Source organism: Salvelinus namaycush, chromosome 35 (assembly GCF_016432855.1).
Source record: "Salvelinus namaycush isolate Seneca chromosome 35, SaNama_1.0, whole genome shotgun sequence".
Classification (NCBI taxonomy): Eukaryota; Metazoa; Chordata; class Actinopteri; order Salmoniformes; family Salmonidae; genus Salvelinus; species Salvelinus namaycush.
This window is the reverse complement of record NC_052341.1, coordinates 6,055,158-6,074,425: the sequence shown is the minus strand read 5'-3', so window position 1 is coordinate 6,074,425 and position 19,268 is coordinate 6,055,158. Positions and strand designations below refer to the sequence as shown.

The 19,268-nt window shown below is 44.9% G+C and overlaps 1 protein-coding gene across 1 annotated transcript in view; it reads left to right on the top strand.

Annotated features, from left to right (window-relative positions):
- The window catches only part of LOC120029757 (metal transporter CNNM4-like), a 29,632-nt gene extending 20,132 nt beyond the window's left edge, over positions 1-9,500 (top strand). Inside the window, exons 10-11 of the mRNA XM_038975026.1 lie at positions 228-500; positions 8,987-9,500. Coding sequence (XP_038830954.1) covers positions 228-500; positions 8,987-9,096 — 383 coding nt within the window. The 3' untranslated portion in view covers positions 9,097-9,500. The remainder of the gene's footprint in view (positions 1-227; positions 501-8,986) is intronic.
- Positions 9,501-19,268: the final 9,768 nt, after the last annotated feature.

Genomic DNA, 19,268 nt, shown 5'->3' with positions numbered 1-19,268 from the left:
AGCATGATAACCATCTCTAGCTGCTTCCCTAATGCTCAATACCTCACTGTTTGCAGCTAATGGGTCATGGATCTGCTTCTTTCAGATAGATCTACACTTCTATGCACAGAAGGGGTTGGAACAAGTGGACAAGGGAGGGAGATTTTGAGACTGAAAACGGGTTACCACTTCACTGAGATGCAGCCTCTGTCCTGATTCTCACAATAGTACTATGTCTCCCACTCCAGGCAGTAAGTCAGATGGACAGAGGAGCCCCAGTGACTCAGTGTTTCTATGGATGGATGACATTCCCTACATCCGAGAGGACCGACCGGAAGACTGTCAGGAAGACCAACCAGAGGAGCCACCAGAGAAGAAACCGGAAGACCTCCCGGAAGATCGAACAAAACACTGTCCGGAGGACCGTCCAGAAGACCGTCTGACAGATTGCCTGGAAGGCCATCAGGGAAAATGGCTAGTAGAATGTCCAGAAGACCAGCTGGAAGACCAAGAAGGGAATGGTGAGGAGACCTGTGTTATATTACGACCCAGCTTACACTGATAAGCTGTGTGTGTGAGTTGTAAGCTTTTATAGCTGTTATTTACAGTTGAAGTCGGAAGTTTACATACACTTTAGCCAAATACATTTAAACTCAGTTTTTCACAATTCCTGATATTTAATCCTAGTAAAAATTCCCTGTTTTAGGTCAGTTAGGATCACCACTATAATAATAATAGTAGACAGAATGATTTATTTCAGCTTTTATTTCTTTCATCACATTCCCAGTGGGATAGAAGTTTACATACACTCAATTCGTATTTGGTAGAATTGCCTTCAAACCTTTCGGGCAGCCTTCCACAAGCTTCCCACAATAAGTTGGGTGAATTTTGGCCCACTCCTCCTGACAGAGCTGGTGTAACTGAGTCAGGTTTGTAGGCCTCCTTGCTCGCACACGCTTTTTCAGTTCTGCCCACAAATTTTCTATGGGATTGAGGTCAGGGCTTTGTGATGGACACTCCAATACCTTCACTTTGTTGTCCTTAAGCCATTTTGCCACAACTTTGGAAGTATGCTTGGGGTCCATTTGGAAGACCCATTTGCGACCAAGCTTTAACTTCCTGACTGATGTCATGAGATGTTGCAATATATCCACATACTTTTCCTGCCTCATGATGCCATCTATTTTGTGAAGTGCACCAGTCCCTCCTGCAGCAAAGCACCCCCACAACATGATACTGCCACCCCCGTGCTTCAAGGTTGGGATGGTGTTCTTCGACTTGCAAGCCTCCCCCTTTTTCTTCCAAACATAACGATGGTCATTATGGCCAAACAGTTCTATTTTTGTTTCATCAGACCAGAGGACATTTCTCTAAAAAGTACGATCATTGTCCCCATGTGCAGTTGCAAACCGTAGTCTGTTTTTTTTATGGCAGTTTTGGAGCAGTGGCTTCTTCCTTGCTGAACAGCCTTTTAGGTTATGTCGATATAGGACTCGTTTTACTGTGGATATAGATACTTTTGTACCTGTTTCCTCCAGCATCGTCACAAGGTCCTTTGCTGTTGTTCTGGGATTGATTTGCACTTTTCGCACCAAAGCGCGTTCATCTCTAGGAGACAGAAGGCGTCTCTTTCCTGAGCGGTATGACGGCTGCGTGGTCCCATGGTGTTTATACTTGTGTACTGTTTGTTCAGATGAACGTGGTACCTTCAGGCGTTTGGAAATTGCTCCCAAGGATGAACCAGACAATTTTTTTTCTGAGGTCTTGGCTGATTTCTTTTGATTTTCACATGATGTCAAGCAAAGAGGCACTGAGTTTGAAGGTAGGTCTTGAAATACATCCACAGGTACACCTCCAATTGACTCAAATGATGTCAATTAGCCTATCAGAAGCTTCTAAAGCCATGACACAATTTTATGGAATTTTTCAAGCTGTTTAAAGGCACAGTCAACTTAGTGTAAACGTCTGACCCACTGGAATTGTGATACAGTGAAATAATCTGTCTGTAAACAATTGTTGTAAAAATTACTTGTGTCGTGCACAAAGTAGATGTCCTATCTGACTTGCCAAAACTATAGTTTGTTAACAAGAAATTTGTGGAGTGGTTGAAAAATGAGTTTTAATGACTCCAACCTAATTGTATGTAAACTTCCGACTTCAACTGTACATGAGTGCTAACACTATCTAGTAGGGTTGGTCGTATCCAGATATTCATATCGTCATACCGTCCTCCTCTCATACCAGGATATATGGTATTACTGGCTTAGTACACAAGGGGGTGCCAACATTTTTAATGGAGGCTGTTAGCTAAAAATGATAAAGGACACAAATGAAAAACAAATTGCAAAAACAGGCAATCCAGCTCATAAAGCTATACATATATCAGTCAGGAGCTACAAAATGTCATTTTTGGTGAGTTTGGACATTTACAATGGAATGTGAACGAGACACATTGTGCTAATAAACAAGGTTTTGACGCATGCTTGTCTGAAGGAAGAACAGTACTGGCTCTGAAGCAGCATGAGTAGGCTACAAGTTGTCTGTGTCGAGTCGCTAGGGCAACGGGCCTGCCTGCCCTGGTTTAAGAGGAGAGGAGAGGAGAAGACAGGCTGAGAGTGGAGTGGAGAAAAAATGCAAGGAAGTCAAGATGGTGACAGCTGTACAAATAACTCATCCATAGGGGTTTACTTCTCAAACACGGCAGAAAGCTAACACAATATGATGCCCCATCACCTTATTAGATCAGCCGCTTACTTAGATTAACTAGCAAATTAAATTTAAAGGTCGTGTTAATGCAGAATTCTGCGTTTTTCACGCTGGAAAAAAATGATAAAATGCTTAAGAAATATCTTGCTGCGTTTTGTAAACGCAGATCTAAAATGCTTCTCATTGTAATTTCTGCTCAGCATCAGACTAATTCTGTGCTTCAGTCGCACTTCTCCACTCAGATGAGAATTCATGAACAGGCATTCTATCAGCAGACAGAGCTCTGTGATGTGGAGATACTCCATCATTCTATCAGCAGACAGAGCTCTGTGATGTGGAGCTACTCCATCATTCTATCAGCAGACAGAGCTCTGTGATGTCGAGCTACTCCATCATTCTATCAGCAGACAGAGCTCTGTGATGTCGAGCTACTCCATCATTCTATCAGCAGACAGAGCTCTGACTGATGTGGAGCTACTCCATCATTCTATCAGCAGACAGAGCTCTGACTGATGTGGAGCTACTCCATCATTCTATCAGCAGACATCTCTCTGACTGATGTGGAGCTACTTTTCTCCATCATTCTATCAGCAGACAGAGCTCTGACTGATGTGGAGCTACTCCATCATTCTATCAGCAGACAGAGCTCTGTGATGTGGAGCTACTCCATCATTATATCAGCAGACAGAGCTCTGACTGATGTGAAGCTACTGTTCTCCATCATTCTATCAGCAGACAGAGCTCTGACTGATGTGGAGCTACTTTTCTCCATCATTCTATCAGCAGACAGAGCTCTGACTGATGTGGAGCTACTCCATCATTCTATCAGCAGACAGAGCTCTGACTGATGTGGAGCTACTTTTCTCCATCATTCTATCAGCAGACAGAGCTCTGACTGATGTGGAGCTACTCCATCATTCTATCAGCAGACAGAGCTCTGACTGATGTGGAGCTACTCCATCATTCTATCAGCAGACAGAGCTCTGACTGATGTGGAGCTACTTTTCACCATCATTCTATCAGCAGACAGAGCTCTGACTGACGTGGAGCTACTCCATCATTCTATCAGCAGACAGAGCTCTGTGATGTGGAGCTACTGTTCTCCATCATTCTATCAGCAGACAGAGCTCTGATTGATGTGGAGCTACTCCATCATTCTATCAGCAGACAGAGCTCTGTGATGTGGAGCTACTCCATCATTCTATCAGCAGACAGAGCTCTGATTGATGTGGAGCTACTCCATCATTCTATCAGCAGACAGAGCTCTGACTGATGTGGAGCTACTTTTCTCCATCATTCTATCAGCAGACAGAGCTCTGACTGATGTGGAGCTACTGTTCTCCATCATTCTATCAGCAGACAGAGCTCTGACTGATGTGGAGCTACTTTCTCCATCATTCTATCAGCAGACAGAGCTCTGATGTGGAGCTACTGTTCTCCATCATTCTATCAGCAGACAGAGCTCTGACTGATGTGGAGCTACTTTTCTCTATCATTCTATCAGCAGACAGAGCTCTGATTGATGTGGAGCTACTCCATCATTCTATCAGCAGACAGAGCTCTGACTGATGTGGAGCTACTTTTCTCCATCATTCTATCAGCAGACAGAGCTCTGTGATGTGGAGCTACTGTTCTCCATCATTCTATCAGCAGACAGAGCTCTGACTGATGTGGAGCTACTGTTCTCCATCATTCTATCAGCAGACAGAGCTCTGACTGATGTGGAGCTACTTTTCTCCATCATTCTATCAGCAGACAGAGCTCTGTGATGTGGAGCTACTGTTCTCCATCATTCTATCAGCAGACAGAGCTCTGACTGATGTGGAGCTACTGTTCTCCATCATTCTATCAGCAGACAGAGCTCTGTGATGTGGAGCTACTGTTCTCCATCATTCTATCAGCAGACAGAGCTCTGACTGATGTGGAGCTACTTTTCTCCATCATTCTATCAGCAGACAGAGCTCTGACTGATGTGGAGCTACTGTTCTCCATCATTCTATCAGCAGACAGAGCTCTGACTGATGTGGAGCTACTCCATCATTCTATCAGCAGACAGAGCTCTGTGATGTGGAGCTACTTTTCACCATTCTATCAGCAGACAGAGCTCTGACTGATGTGGAGCTACTCCATCATTCTATCAGCAGACAGAGCTCTGTGATGTGGAGCTACTGTTCTCCATCATTCTATCAGCAGACAGAGCTCTGACTGATGTGGAGCTACTTTTCTCCATCATTCTATCAGCAGACAGAGCTCTGTGATGTGGATCTACTGTTCTCCATCATTCTATCAGCAGACAGAGCTCTGATTGATGTGGAGCTACTCCATCATTCTATCAGCAGACAGAGCTCTGTGATGTGGAGCTACTCCATCATTCTATCAGCAGACAGAGCTCTGATTGATGTGGAGCTACTCCATCATTCTATCAGCAGACAGAGCTCTGACTGATGTGGAGCTACTTTTCTCCATCATTCTATCAGCAGACAGAGCTCTGACTGATGTGGAGCTACTGTTCTCCATCATTCTATCAGCAGACAGAGCTCTGACTGATGTGGAGCTACTTTCTCCATCATTCTATCAGCAGACAGAGCTCTGATGTGGAGCTACTGTTCTCCATCATTCTATCAGCAGACAGAGCTCTGACTGATGTGGAGCTACTTTTCTCTATCATTCTATCAGCAGACAGAGCTCTGATTGATGTGGAGCTACTCCATCATTCTATCAGCAGACAGAGCTCTGACTGATGTGGAGCTACTTTTCTCCATCATTCTATCAGCAGACAGAGCTCTGTGATGTGGAGCTACTGTTCTCCATCATTCTATCAGCAGACAGAGCTCTGACTGATGTGGAGCTACTTTTCTCCATCATTCTATCAGCAGACAGAGCTCTGTGATGTGGAGCTACTGTTCTCCATCATTCTATCAGCAGACAGAGCTCTGACTGATGTGGAGCTACTGTTCTCCATCATTCTATCAGCAGACAGAGCTCTGACTGATGTGGAGCTACTTTTCTCCATCATTCTATCAGCAGACAGAGCTCTGTGATGTGGAGCTACTGTTCTCCATCATTCTATCAGCAGACAGAGCTCTGACTGATGTGGAGCTACTGTTCTCCATCATTCTATCAGCAGACAGAGCTCTGTGATGTGGAGCTACTGTTCTCCATCATTCTATCAGCAGACAGAGCTCTGACTGATGTGGAGCTACTTTTCTCCATCATTCTATCAGCAGACAGAGCTCTGACTGATGTGGAGCTACTGTTCTCCATCATTCTATCAGCAGACAGAGCTCTGACTGATGTGGAGCTACTCCATCATTCTATCAGCAGACAGAGCTCTGTGATGTGGAGCTACTTTTCACCATCATTCTATCAGCAGACAGAGCTCTGACTGATGTGGAGCTACTCCATCATTCTATCAGCAGATAGAGCTCTGTGATGTGGAGCTACTGTTCTCCATCATTCTATCAGCAGACAGAGCTCTGTGATGTGGAGCTACTTTTCACCATCATTCTATCAGCAGACAGAGCTCTGACTGATGTGGAGCTACTCCATCATTCTATCAGCAGACAGAGCTCTGTGATGTGGAGCTACTGTTCTCCATCATTCTATCAGCAGACAGAGCTCTGACTGATGTGGAGCTACTGTTCTCCATCATTCTATCAGCAGACAGAGCTCTGACTGATGTGGAGCTACTGTTCTCCATCATTCTATCAGCAGACAGAGCTCTGACTGATGTGGAGCTACTTTCTCCATCATTCTATCAGCAGACAGAGCTCTGATGTGGAGCTACTGTTCTCCATCATTCTATCAGCAGACAGAGCTCTGACTGATGTGGAGCTACTTTTCTCTATCATTCTATCAGCAGACAGAGCTCTGATTGATGTGGAGCTACTCCATCATTCTATCAGCAGACAGAGCTCTGACTGATGTGGAGCTACTTTTCTCCATCATTCTATCAGCAGACAGAGCTCTGTGATGTGGAGCTACTGTTCTCCATCATTCTATCAGCAGACAGAGCTCTGACTGATGTGGAGCTACTTTTCTCCATCATTCTATCAGCAGACAGAGCTCTGTGATGTGGAGCTACTGTTCTCCATCATTCTATCAGCAGACAGAGCTCTGACTGATGTGGAGCTACTGTTCTCCATCATTCTATCAGCAGACAGAGCTCTGACTGATGTGGAGCTACTTTTCTCCATCATTCTATCAGCAGACAGAGCTCTGTGATGTGGAGCTACTGTTCTCCATCATTCTATCAGCAGACAGAGCTCTGACTGATGTGGAGCTACTGTTCTCCATCATTCTTTTAGCAGACAGAGCTCTGTGATGTGGAGCTACTGTTCTCCATCATTCTATCAGCAGACAGAGCTCTGACTGATGTGGAGCTACTTTTCTCCATCATTCTATCAGCAGACAGAGCTCTGACTGATGTGGAGCTACTGTTCTCCATCATTCTATCAGCAGACAGAGCTCTGACTGATGTGGAGCTACTCCATCATTCTATCAGCAGACAGAGCTCTGTGATGTGGAGCTACTGTTCTCCATCATTCTATCAGCAGACAGAGCTCTGACTGATGTGGAGCTACTGTTCTCCATCATTCTATCAGCAGACAGAGCTCTGACTGATGTGGAGCTACTGTTCTCCATCATTCTATCAGCAGACAGAGCTCTGTGATGTGGAGCTACTGTTCTCCATCATTCTATCAGCAGACAGAGCTCTGACTGATGTGGAGCTACTGTTCTCCTGTACTTTTCAGTGTGGCCAGCCTAGTTCTCTGGTAAAATACCAGATTAACTTCAAGAAAAACATCAGGAAATGTAGCTGGCTACATTCTTTCTATGATAAACATTAGACATAGGATGGCCATGCATCGTTTCTGCAAAAAAATACCTTGGTTTTTCATTAAGCTGATTTACCTGTGTGGCAGCCAGCCAAATAGCATTGCATTTCTTTTGTCATCTGATGAAAATGAAGCTGTTTTCTGCCAAATGTGTTGCACTAATATATTTTCTGTGAAGGAGAACTAGTTGCACATCCCTGATCACTCTATTGAAGCAAAAAAAACACTTGACTTTCAATATAAAACGCGACCCCTCTCAATACACAGCTGGACTCACCTGGTCCCGCTTCCGCCCATTGTGCTACTTACAAACAAACACCAAACACGTGACTGTCTCAACTGTTCTGGGGATCTACGGTACGGTAAGCTGGTGAAATGAAGAAAGTGATCTGCTTCATCTCCTAGGGTATTGCACAAGTTGACTCCAGGTGTTTACTTAGTCCTCACAAGTCTAGTGAAGTTTGAAAAATCCTTACATGGAAATATTGCCTAGAGCAGTGCCAAGGCCATGGTTTGCATAATTAATGGTATTTATTTATAGTCTTGTAGGTTGTAGCAGATTTTGTAATGGGCTGTATTCATACACTTCTCATTTCTCTACTCTCTCTATGCTCCATCTCTCCACTCTCCACCTCTCTCTCCTCTACTCTCCACCTCTCTCTCTCTCCACTCTCCACCTCTCTCTCCTCTCCTCTCCACCTCTCTCTCTCTCCTCCTCTCCTCTACTCTCCACCTCTCTCTCTCCTCTACTCTCCACCTCTCTCTCTCCTCTACTCTCCACCTCTCTCTCTCTCCTCTACTCTCCACCTCTCTCTCTCTCCTCTCCTCTCCACCTCTCTCCTCTCCTCTCCACCTCTCTCTCTCTCCTCTACTCTCTCTATGCTCCATCTCTCCACTCTCCACCTCTCTCTCCTTTTTCTTTACTCATCTCATATGTATGGTGCGAGAGAGGTGTAGAGTAGAGGAGAGATGGGAGAGAGGTGTAGAGTAGAGGAGAGAGAGAGTAAAGAAATCTTTTTGGTCTTCCTGTGACATCGAGTGCTGTAGGTGTCCTGGAGGGCAGGTAGTTTTCCCCCGGTGATACGTTGGGTAGACAGCACCACCCTCTGGAGAGGCTTGCGCTTGCGGGGGTTGCCGTACCAGGCGGTGATATAGCCCGACAGGATGCTCTCAATTGTGCATCTGTAAAAGTTTGAGGGTTTTAGGTGCCAGACTATAGTGACAGCAGGCGTATCATAGCAACAGAACTTTGTGTTTTATCTTTCGCTGCGTCACACACTTTCCTCCAGAGAGTCTGGCATGTATTGTTTAAAAACGAACAAGCTCATGGGTCTCTGAATGAGAGATTTGTTTTTAAGATTTGTGTAATTATTAAATCAAAGATTATATTTTATATTGTAAATATAAGAATATCAAAATATTATGTGTCATGTGCAGAGATTGACACTGTCCTACCCTTCCAGATAACAAGAGGAGTTCCTTGATGGGAGAAGAAGGTGGAGGAAAGCATGGAGCAGTCATCGTCGACCACCTAGCACAAAGCCAGAGAGAAGAGACAACAGGGAAGATCTAGCACAGATAATGAACTGTCTCGCTCTCTCTCTCTCTTTTCCCTTCCTCCCAGTCTTCTACCTACTGGGTACTGGGGTAGAAGTTTAGTTGTGACCACACTGTAGTATTTAGACATCCAGAAGCTCAAGCCCTTTTTCTGAACTGTCCACTCCCCAGACCCAACCCCCATATCCCAGTATACCCTCTGTCCACTCCCCAGACCCAACCCCCCTAACCCTGGATAACCTCTGTCCACTCCCCAGACCCAACCCTCTAACCCTGTATACCCTCTGTCCACTCCCCAGACCCAACCCCCTAACCCTGGATACCCTCTGTCCACTACCCAGACCCAACCCCCTATCCCTGTATATCCTCTGTCCACTCCCCAGACCCAACCCCCCTATCCCAGTATACCCTCTGTCCACTCCCCAGACCCAACCCCCCTATCCCAGTATACCCTCTGTCCACTCCCCAGACCCAACCCCCCTATCCCTGGATAACCTCTGTCCACTCCCCAGACCCAACCCTCCTATCCCAGTATACCCTCTGTCCACTCCCCAGACCCAACCCCCCTATCCCAGTATACCCTCTGTCCACTCCCCAGACCCAACCCCCCTAACCCTGGATAACCTCTGTCCACTCCCCAGACCCAACCCCCCTATCCCAGTATACCCTCTGTCCACTCCCCAGACCCAACCCCCCTAACCCTGGATAACCTCTGTCCACTCCCCAGACCCAACCCCCCTATCCCAGTATACCCTCTGTCCACTCCCCAGACCCAACCCCCCTAACCCTGGATAACCTCTGTCCACTCCCCAGACCCAACCCCCCTATCCCTGTATACCCTCTGTCCACTCCCCAGACCCAACCCCCCTATCCCAGTATACCCTCTGTCCACTCCCCAGACCCAACCCCCTATCCCTGTATGCCCTCTGTCCACTCCCCAGACCCAACCCCCCCTAACCCTGGATAACCTCTGTCCACTCCCCAGACCCAACCCCCTATCCCTGTATGCCCTCTGTCCACTCCCCAGACCCAACCCCCCTAACCCTGGATAACCTCTGTCCACTCCCCAGACCCAACCCCCTAACCCTGTATGCCCTCTGTCCACTCCCCAGACCCAACCCCCTATCCCTGTATGCCCTCTGTCCACTCCCCAGACCCAACCCCCCTAACCCTGGATAACCTCTGTCCACTACCCAGACCCAACCCCCTATCCCTGTATATCCTCTGTCCACTCCCCAGACCCAACCCCTATCCCAGTATACCCTCTGTCCACTCCCCAGACCCAACCCCCCCTAACCCTGGATAACCTCTGTCCACTCCCCAGACCCAACCCCCTATCCCTGTATACCCTCTGTCCACTACCCAGACCCAACCCCCTATCCCTGTATATCCTCTGTCCACTCCCCAGACCCAACCCCCTATCCCTGTATGCCCTCTGTCCACTCCCCAGACCCAACCCCCCTATCCCTGTATACCCTCTGTCCACTCCCCAGACCCAACCCCCTATCCCTGTATATCCTCTGTCCACTCCCCAGACCCAACCCCCCTATCCCAGTATATCCTCTGTCCACTCCCCAGACCCAACCCCCTATCCCTGTATACCCTCTGTCCACTCCCCAGACCCAACCCCCCTAACCCTGGATAACCTCTGTCCACTCCCCAGACCCAACCCCCTAACCCTGTATACCCTCTGTCCACTACCCAGACCCAACCCCTATCCCTGTATATCCTCTGTCCACTCCCCAGACCCAACCCCCCTAACCCTGGATAACCTCTGTCCACTCCCCAGACCCAACCCCCCTAACCCTGGATAACCTCTGTCCACTCCCCAGACCCAACCCCCTAACCCTGTATACCCTCTGTCCACTACCCAGACCCAACCCCTATCCCTGTATATCCTCTGTCCACTCCCCAGACCCAACCCCCTATCCCTGTATGCCCTCTGTCCACTCCCCAGACCCAACCCCCTAACCCTGTATGCCCTCTGTCCACTCCCCAGACCCAACCCCCCTAACCCTGGATAACCTCTGTCCACTACCCAGACCCAACCCCCTATCCCTGTATACCCTCTGTCCACTACCCAGACTCAACCCCCCTATCCCAGTATACCCTCTGTCCACTACCCAGACCCAACCCCCTATCCCTGGATGCGCTCTCCTTTGAGTTTTCTGGGTAACAGACTACTGAAACATTATGACTTGAATGAATTGATGTACTTTACTGTATATTTCTGTTGAGTTACCTTTCATCCACCCATCTCTACAGGGGAATAAGAAGAAACTAAATGAAGAGGGAAATAGCAAGTCTAGACCTGAGCCATCTTATAAATATCTTTATTTGTCAACCAAGAAGACAAAAATGTCTGTCTTCTGCCATCAGACAGTTCCTTAAGTGCTTTCAGCACAGGGACCTGTCCTTATCATAGAATACCTCTATCAGTCAACCAACGATGGCTGGTAGGAGTCCTGCCATGTGAATGCCATCCTCACTGCCAGTGTTCTGACCACACAAAGGGAAGAAACACACACCAGCCATAAGAACAAGCACAATGTCTACAACCACAGGGACTTTATACTGATTCAAAGGAGCACTCTGTCATTTCTTTGTCACATGTGGCCACTGGAAGAAATGCACATACAGTCAAGTCTCAGGCAATGCATGCACGCACACACACACGCGCACACACACGCGCACACACACGCGCACGCACACACACCCAGTCCTACCGGATCTATACTTTTTACCAGATGTTAAACTGCAGATTGCAGCTTTAATACAGATGTATAATAAGTGTAGCTGAGCTCCAACAAACCTGCCTCCTTAAACAAGGGATATGCAATATTTACAATCCAGAAAACGTACGGCACTACATTTGACCTACATTTGCAAAGGTATTTTACTATGATTAGATATATTGATGATGATTGATATTCATTAATGAGCAGATTTGATTTACAATATGGTGGTTATTTGGTTTTATGTGTAATGAATAGGCTGTTTTAACCAGCATGCTTCTGGATGATAGAGAAACTCACTTTTTCCATATCATCTTAACACACACAATATGTTCCTGCATGGTTTAAACCAGAGCCATTTCCACAACAAGTGTCATCTGTACAGTATGTCATCTCCATATCACCATTACTTAGTTCCAGGGAATGCATTTTAAAATGGCTTACCATAGTCACAACTGTTACCTACTACTGCAATGTCACATCCTATGGAACTGTGTCATTACAGTAGTAAAAGCCTGTCTGTCTGTGTAGAGCCCCATGTCAAAGTGAAGTGTTACTCCCACAAGCATGAATTACTGCAGATGCCAACACAACAGGTTCATGGGAAATTTCACCATTTTACAGAGGACGATGCGTGTTTCCAATGACATCATCAATCAATTAGTAGACAATTAGTAGACATTTAGTAGACAATGCCAACTCATAATTGGTTAAAATAACACAATGCACACTGATGATGTCATTGGAAACACTTATCTTCCTCTATCTTTTTTACTACATAACACAGAAATGTGCCATATTTTATATACTGTATGTTGATGTTGGGGGATTCTGGAGATGATGAAGGTGAAGCTTTTTGAAATTTCCCTTGAACTATTCTCTGTCATGTGACCTATCCAGGGACGCACAAGGGCATAGGAACACAGGGGTCTGAGGGTTTAGCTTCTGGGCTGAGAGGATGCAGATACAGGGGGCTGGGGGCTAGGGAGCTGGGGGCTAGGGGGCTGGAGCTGGGGGCTAGGGGGCTGGGGGCTAGGGGGCTGGAGCTGGGGGCTGGGGGCTAGGGGGCTGGGGGCTGGAGCTGGAGCTGGGGGCTAGGGGGCTGGAGCTGGGGGCTAGGGGGCTGGAGCTGGGGGCTAGGGGGCTGGGTTTGTACAGGAGCACATGGACTGGGTGTATGGAGTGCACTGCTTACTGCTTTCCCTGTAGAATATTAGCCCATATTCCCTTAGTTCTGCTAGAACTATCTGCATGCACGAAGCAGAGAGCTTGGCGTACAGTGATGTTTCCCCTAGACACTAATCAAAGGTCAGTTCTAGCGTTTTATCCCCAAATAGTAAGGTTAGGATTGTGTATTAGGAAGCTGATGCTAGATCTGTGCCTACAGTGCCTTGCAAAAGTATTCATCCCCCTTGGCGTTTTTCCTATTTTGTTGCATTACAACCTGTAATTTAAATGGATTTTATTTGGATTTCATGTAATGGACAAACACAAAATAGTCCAAATTGGTGAAGTGAAATTAAAATAATATCTTGCTATAAAAAAAAAAAAAATTAAACGGAAAAGTGGTGTGTGCATATGTATTCACCCCCTTTGCTATGAAGCCCCTAAATAAGATCTGGTGCAAACAATTACCTTCAGAAGTCACATAATTAGTTAAATAAAGTCCACCTGTGGGCAATCTAAGTGTCACATGATCTGTCACATGATCTCAGTATATATACACAACTGTTCTGAAAGGCCCCAGAGTCTGCAACACCACTAAGCAAGCGGCACCATGAAGACCAAGGAGCTCTCCAAACAGGTCAGGGACAAAGTTGTGGAGAAGTACAGAACAGGGTTGGGTTATAAAAAAAGATCAGAAACTTTGAACATCCCATTAAATCCATTATTTAAAAAATTGAAAGAATATGGCACCACAACAAACCTGCCAAGAGAGGGCCACCCACCAAAACTCAAGGACCAGGCAAAGAGGGCATTAATCAGAGGCAACAAAGAGACCAAAGATAACCCTGAAGGAGCTGCAAAGCTCCACAGCGGAGATTGGAGTATCTGTCCATAGGACCACTTTAAGCCGTACACTCCACAGAGCTGGGCTTTATGGAAGAGTGGCCAGAAAAAAGCCATTGCTGAAAGAAAAAATAAGCAAACATGTTTGGTGTTCTCCAAAAGGCATGTGGGAGACTCCCAAAACATATGGAAGAAGGTAGTCTGGTCAGATAAGACTAAAATGTAGCTTTTTGGCAATCAAGGAAAACGCTACGTCTGGCGCAAATACAACACCTCTCATCACCCCGAGAAAACCATCCCCACAGTGAAGCATGGTGGTGGCAGCATCATGCTTTGGGGATGTTTTTCCATCAGCAGGGACTGGGAAACTGGTCAAAATTAAAGGAATGATGGATGGCGCTAAATACAGGGAAATTCTTGAGGGAAACCTGTTTTAGTCTTCTAGAGATTTGAGACTGGGACGGAGGTTCACCTTCCAGCAGGACAATGACCCTAAACATACTGCTAAAGCAACACTCGAGTGGTTTAAGGGGAAACATTTAAATGTCTTGGAAGGGCCTAGTCAAAGCCCAGACCTCAATCCAATTGAAAATCTGTGGTATGACTTAAAGATTGCAGTACACCAGCAGAACCCATCCAACTTGAAGGAGCTGGAGCAGTTTTGCCTTGAAGAATGGGCAAAAATCCCAGTGGCTAGATGTGCCAAGCTTACAGAGACATACCCCAAGAGACTTGCAGCTGTAATTGCTGCCAAAGGTGGCTCTACAAAGTATTGACTTTGGGGGGGTGAATAGTTATGCACGCTCAAGTTTTCTGTTTTCTTGTCTTATTTCTTGTTTGTTTCACAATATTTTGCATCTTCAAGGTGGTAGGCATGTTGTGTAAATCAAATTATATAAACCCCCCAAAAATAAATTCATTCCAGGTTGTAAGGCAACAAAATAGGAAAAATGCCAAGGAGGGTGAATACTATCACAAGCCACTGTATTTAAGGACAACTCCTACCTTGTGCTAGGGACTCAGCTTGATGCAGAGAGGAGCAGGACGCAGACCTGGGCTTATGAAAAGCCAGGCTGAATTGGATGTGTAGTTTGGTGGAGTCTATACAAATCTGATAAGCATGAGAGAAAAAGACCTGTCTAATATAAGCTGACAGCTGCAGAGTACAGTCAGGATATCAGGACAATGTAACATTTTCCAGGACAGACAGACACCCCTGTAAAGTCAAACAGGCTCAGATGAGAGGAATGGATGTTGTTTGATAGGAATGTATGCCAATGTACACAGGGGTTTGGAGTTAGAGATGTATAGAGAGAGGAAGAGGTATTACAGTGCCCTTACATTAATATATAGGTCGTCCGACAATGGGCTCTGTCCTATTCATCTGTAGCGATAATAATTCCCTAAAACCTGCCTGGGACCATCACTATTCACTACTGGTTAGCTGCTATTCCACTGAGCTTAGAATGAGCTGCTCTGTATTGTGCAATACTGACAGATGACTGATTTACAGACAGCATATACAGAGGGAGAGTGGGAGGGAAGTAGAAAGGGAGTGAAAGAGGGAGGAAAGGAGACAAAAATTAAGAGAGATCCTGCGTCACAGCGCTGCACTGCAGGGAAGGTGGGAGGAGATGTGACGCACTCTGACTTCAAGCCACTGCTTTCCTTGACGCACACAAACACGGGGGTGATCTATGGGGAGACTCAGTGGCATTGATTTACTTTGCCTGTAAGGACTCACTGAACCGCTTTGCCCCTCCCACACACATCCTTATGACCTGACAAATAGCTGAGAAACCAAGCAACTCAGTCTCATGCTCTCAGAGAAGATATTTATTGGTGAGGGAGACAGAGATTCAGCAGATAGAGATGTATATATATATATATCAGAGAGGAAGAGGCGAAGCGAGAGGGATAACTGGGTCAAAAATCTGTCTTCTCCAGCAGGTGGTGCTATTTTGTTTCTTTCACTCACCAAGCAAAGAGTTTTTGTATGGAGGTCAATGAGTGTGTTGAATTTGGTTAACAAAAAAATGTATGGCTTATTTTCTACCTGAGGTTTACTTGATCTAATCGAAGTTTCGTAATGCTTAGGTTGTTACGAGAGTACTGATATAAGTAGGATACGTGAAATCCCGTCAACTTTGAGAAAAAACACTTTATATCAGAGTCGTCTCGAGATGGCTATGCATATTCATGACATGAGGCTAGCAGCATAGCATCTCTCGCCATTGAATACAGGCGGTTGACGTCAACAACCCACATCAAATATTCAAAAAAGTATTAAAGTAACAAGATGTATCCACCAATCCAAAGAGAGGAATAGACGGACTGCCGTCGTTCCACTCTGTGGACAAATCCCATTGTTAGGGTGGAGACATACAGTCAAAGGTTTGGACACACCTACTCATTCAAAGGTTATTCTTGATTTTTAACATTTTCTACATTGTAGAATAATATTGAAGACCACAAAACTATGAAATAACAAATCTTTATTTTATTTATTTAACTAGGCATGTCAGTTAAGAACAAATTCTTATTTACAATGACGGCCTACCCCAGCCAAACCCTAAGCCAGACGACGCTGGGCCAATTGTGCGCCCCCCTATGAGACTTCCAATCACGTCCGGTTGTGATGCAGCCATTGAATAGGTGTATCCAAACTTTTGACTGTAACTGTAGTTCTCATCATTATATCCAAATCTCTGTTATATAGATTAAGGGACAGAATGTGGGAATTTAGGGATGGTTCAACGGTTTACAAGATCTTCAGAATATCAGGGTTCAGGATATCAGACCTCCCAATGAATGTTTTAAAAACTCAATAAAAATATTATTCTGGACTCCTGTATTGACAGTGTTCTTTGTTTCCTGCACTCCCCAATGTCAAGAGAAACATTCAAAAAAGAGAACTTGCACAAACAAAATATCATTATTTCTATCCTGGCTCTCAGATGAACTTTCCTACAACATTAGAATTACAACATAGTGTGAGAAACAGGAGGGCAGTGACCTATACTGACTGGGTCAAAACACTACACACACGGATAACCACATACAAACCCTGTTTTGATTCCAGGTTGTTTCTATGTTGTTACAGCATTTTTATCAGTATTCCATGACTATGACACATGGTGGTGTGTAGACATTTATTCAAGGCTTCGAGTCAAAGCCCCTTGAGATACATAGCTATTCACTTACAGACACTAGTTGTGAGCGCATTTCATTTGTGCAATTTTGAACATTACATGTATATCATTGAGATGGTAGCTACTGATAATAGTGCAATAATAATGCTACACACAGAGACAGCATCAGAACAGACTGATTGGACATCCACATTGAGCAGACCCTTAATTAGAATGTCAAAAACAAGAAGAGATTATTGCTCTCTGATTGAGAACGCTTTGAGAACAGTCCTATTTGTCCCTATTGAACGCACCCCAGGAATTTGAGAACAGTCCTATTTGTCCCTATTGAACGCACCCCAGCACTTTGAGCACAGTCCTATTTGTCCCTATTGAACGCACCCCAGGACTTTGAAAACAGTCCTATTTGTCCCTATTGAACGCACCCCAGGACTTTGAGAACAGTCCTATTTGTCCCTATTGAACGCACCCCAGCACTTTGAGCACAGTCCTATTTGTCCCTATTGAACGCACCCCAGGAATTTGAGAACAGTCCTATTTGTCACTATTGAACGCGCCCCAGGACTTTGAGAACAGTCCTATTTGTCCCTATTGAACGCACCCCAGCACTTTGAGCAGTCCTATTTGTCCCTATTGAACGCACCCCAGGACTTTGAAAACAGTCCTATTTGTCCCTATTGAACGCACCCCAGGACTTTGAGAACAGTCCTATTTGTCCCTATTGAACGCACCCCAGCACTTTGAGCACAGTCCTATTTGTCCCTATTGAACGCACCCCAGGACTTTGAGAACAGTCCTATTTGTCCCTATTGAACGCACCCCAGCACTTTGAGCACAGTCCTATTTGTCCCTATTGAACGCACCCCAGGACTTTGAAAACAGTCCTATTTGTCCCTATTGAACGCACCCCAGGACTTTGAGAACAGTCCTATTTGTCCCTATTGAACGCACCCCAGCACTTTGAGAACAGTCCTATTTGTCCCTATTGAACGCGCCCCAGGACTTTGAAAACAGCTTCCCCAACAGAGCGCTCCATACAGCTTAGGTCTGAGGTAATACAGGATTTTTACTTCAAGTCCCCTTGCGCTAAAATAAACATGATTTAACGTCCTACATATATTTAGTGCGTGACTGATTTGGTCAATTGATTGTTTCACTCTAGTACTTTTTCCAAGTCAAATACTGTTTACTTGGGTCACAGTTAATATTTAGCGACATTCGCTCTCAAGTGGACCCAAACAACTCCTCCTATAAAACGTATTCAGGTGGTAAGTCAAACAGAATAGGGAATGTGCATTTTACAATAGCAATGGAATCATCCTAACCGGGTCGTTCTTGAATTGTGGTGGTATTTGCATCTCTTGCAACCATGAAAATCACTTTAAAATTACAAATAGTTACACATCAATATAACCCAAAACATTTTGAACTGTTTATCAATGATAAAACATATTTATTGTCCTTTATACTGCAAAACTTTGTTTATGCATTGTTTTTAAAGTACTTAGGGTAAGCAAATTGGATTGTCCCAGTAGTGATGTGTAGAGTTGTATAGACATTGGCTTGTCCCAGTAGTGATGTGTAGAGTTGTACAGACATATTTTGGGGATTTAGATGTATTATTGTTAATGCTAGAAAGTGAAAAAAAGGTGTATGTTTCATATACATCAATAAAAACAAAAGGAGGCTATTAAAATAACTATTTATTTTAAAATAGCATGTCTGTCCCTCAGGTGTCTGTCTTCGGTGTTCCTGCCTTGACAATCACTCAATGCAAATATAAACAAGAACCTTGAACATTCCCTCCAGTGGTGAACTTATCGGGTAGGGGTCTATATGGAAGAGAATTGTTAATTAATCACACCCAGTATGTCATAAATTTGAGGATTCCATTGATACTTTGGTATGTCGAAATACAAAGTGTCCCTCGGTGTTATTACATTGAAATGTAGGGAAATGACATTGTGAGCCAAATTATGAATCATGTCAAAAATGATTTTCAAAGAGCTAATGACTTTAGATTTGAGTATATGTTGCATCAATTTAAGGAAATCCTCAATAACCTAAAATTTCTCATTAGTGTTACTGTCATTAGTGTTACCGTCATTGGTGTTACTACTCCTACCGATGGCACAATGTTATCATAATGTCATTCAGCGGTCATCTTAGTTGATTTAGAATGGGAAGATGTATTTTGGTATATTTAAATAAAAAAATCTAGAATAACTAAGTAGAATTTTTTGCCAAAATGCCAGGCCCCAATGCCACCGCAATTCAAGAACAACCCCAGC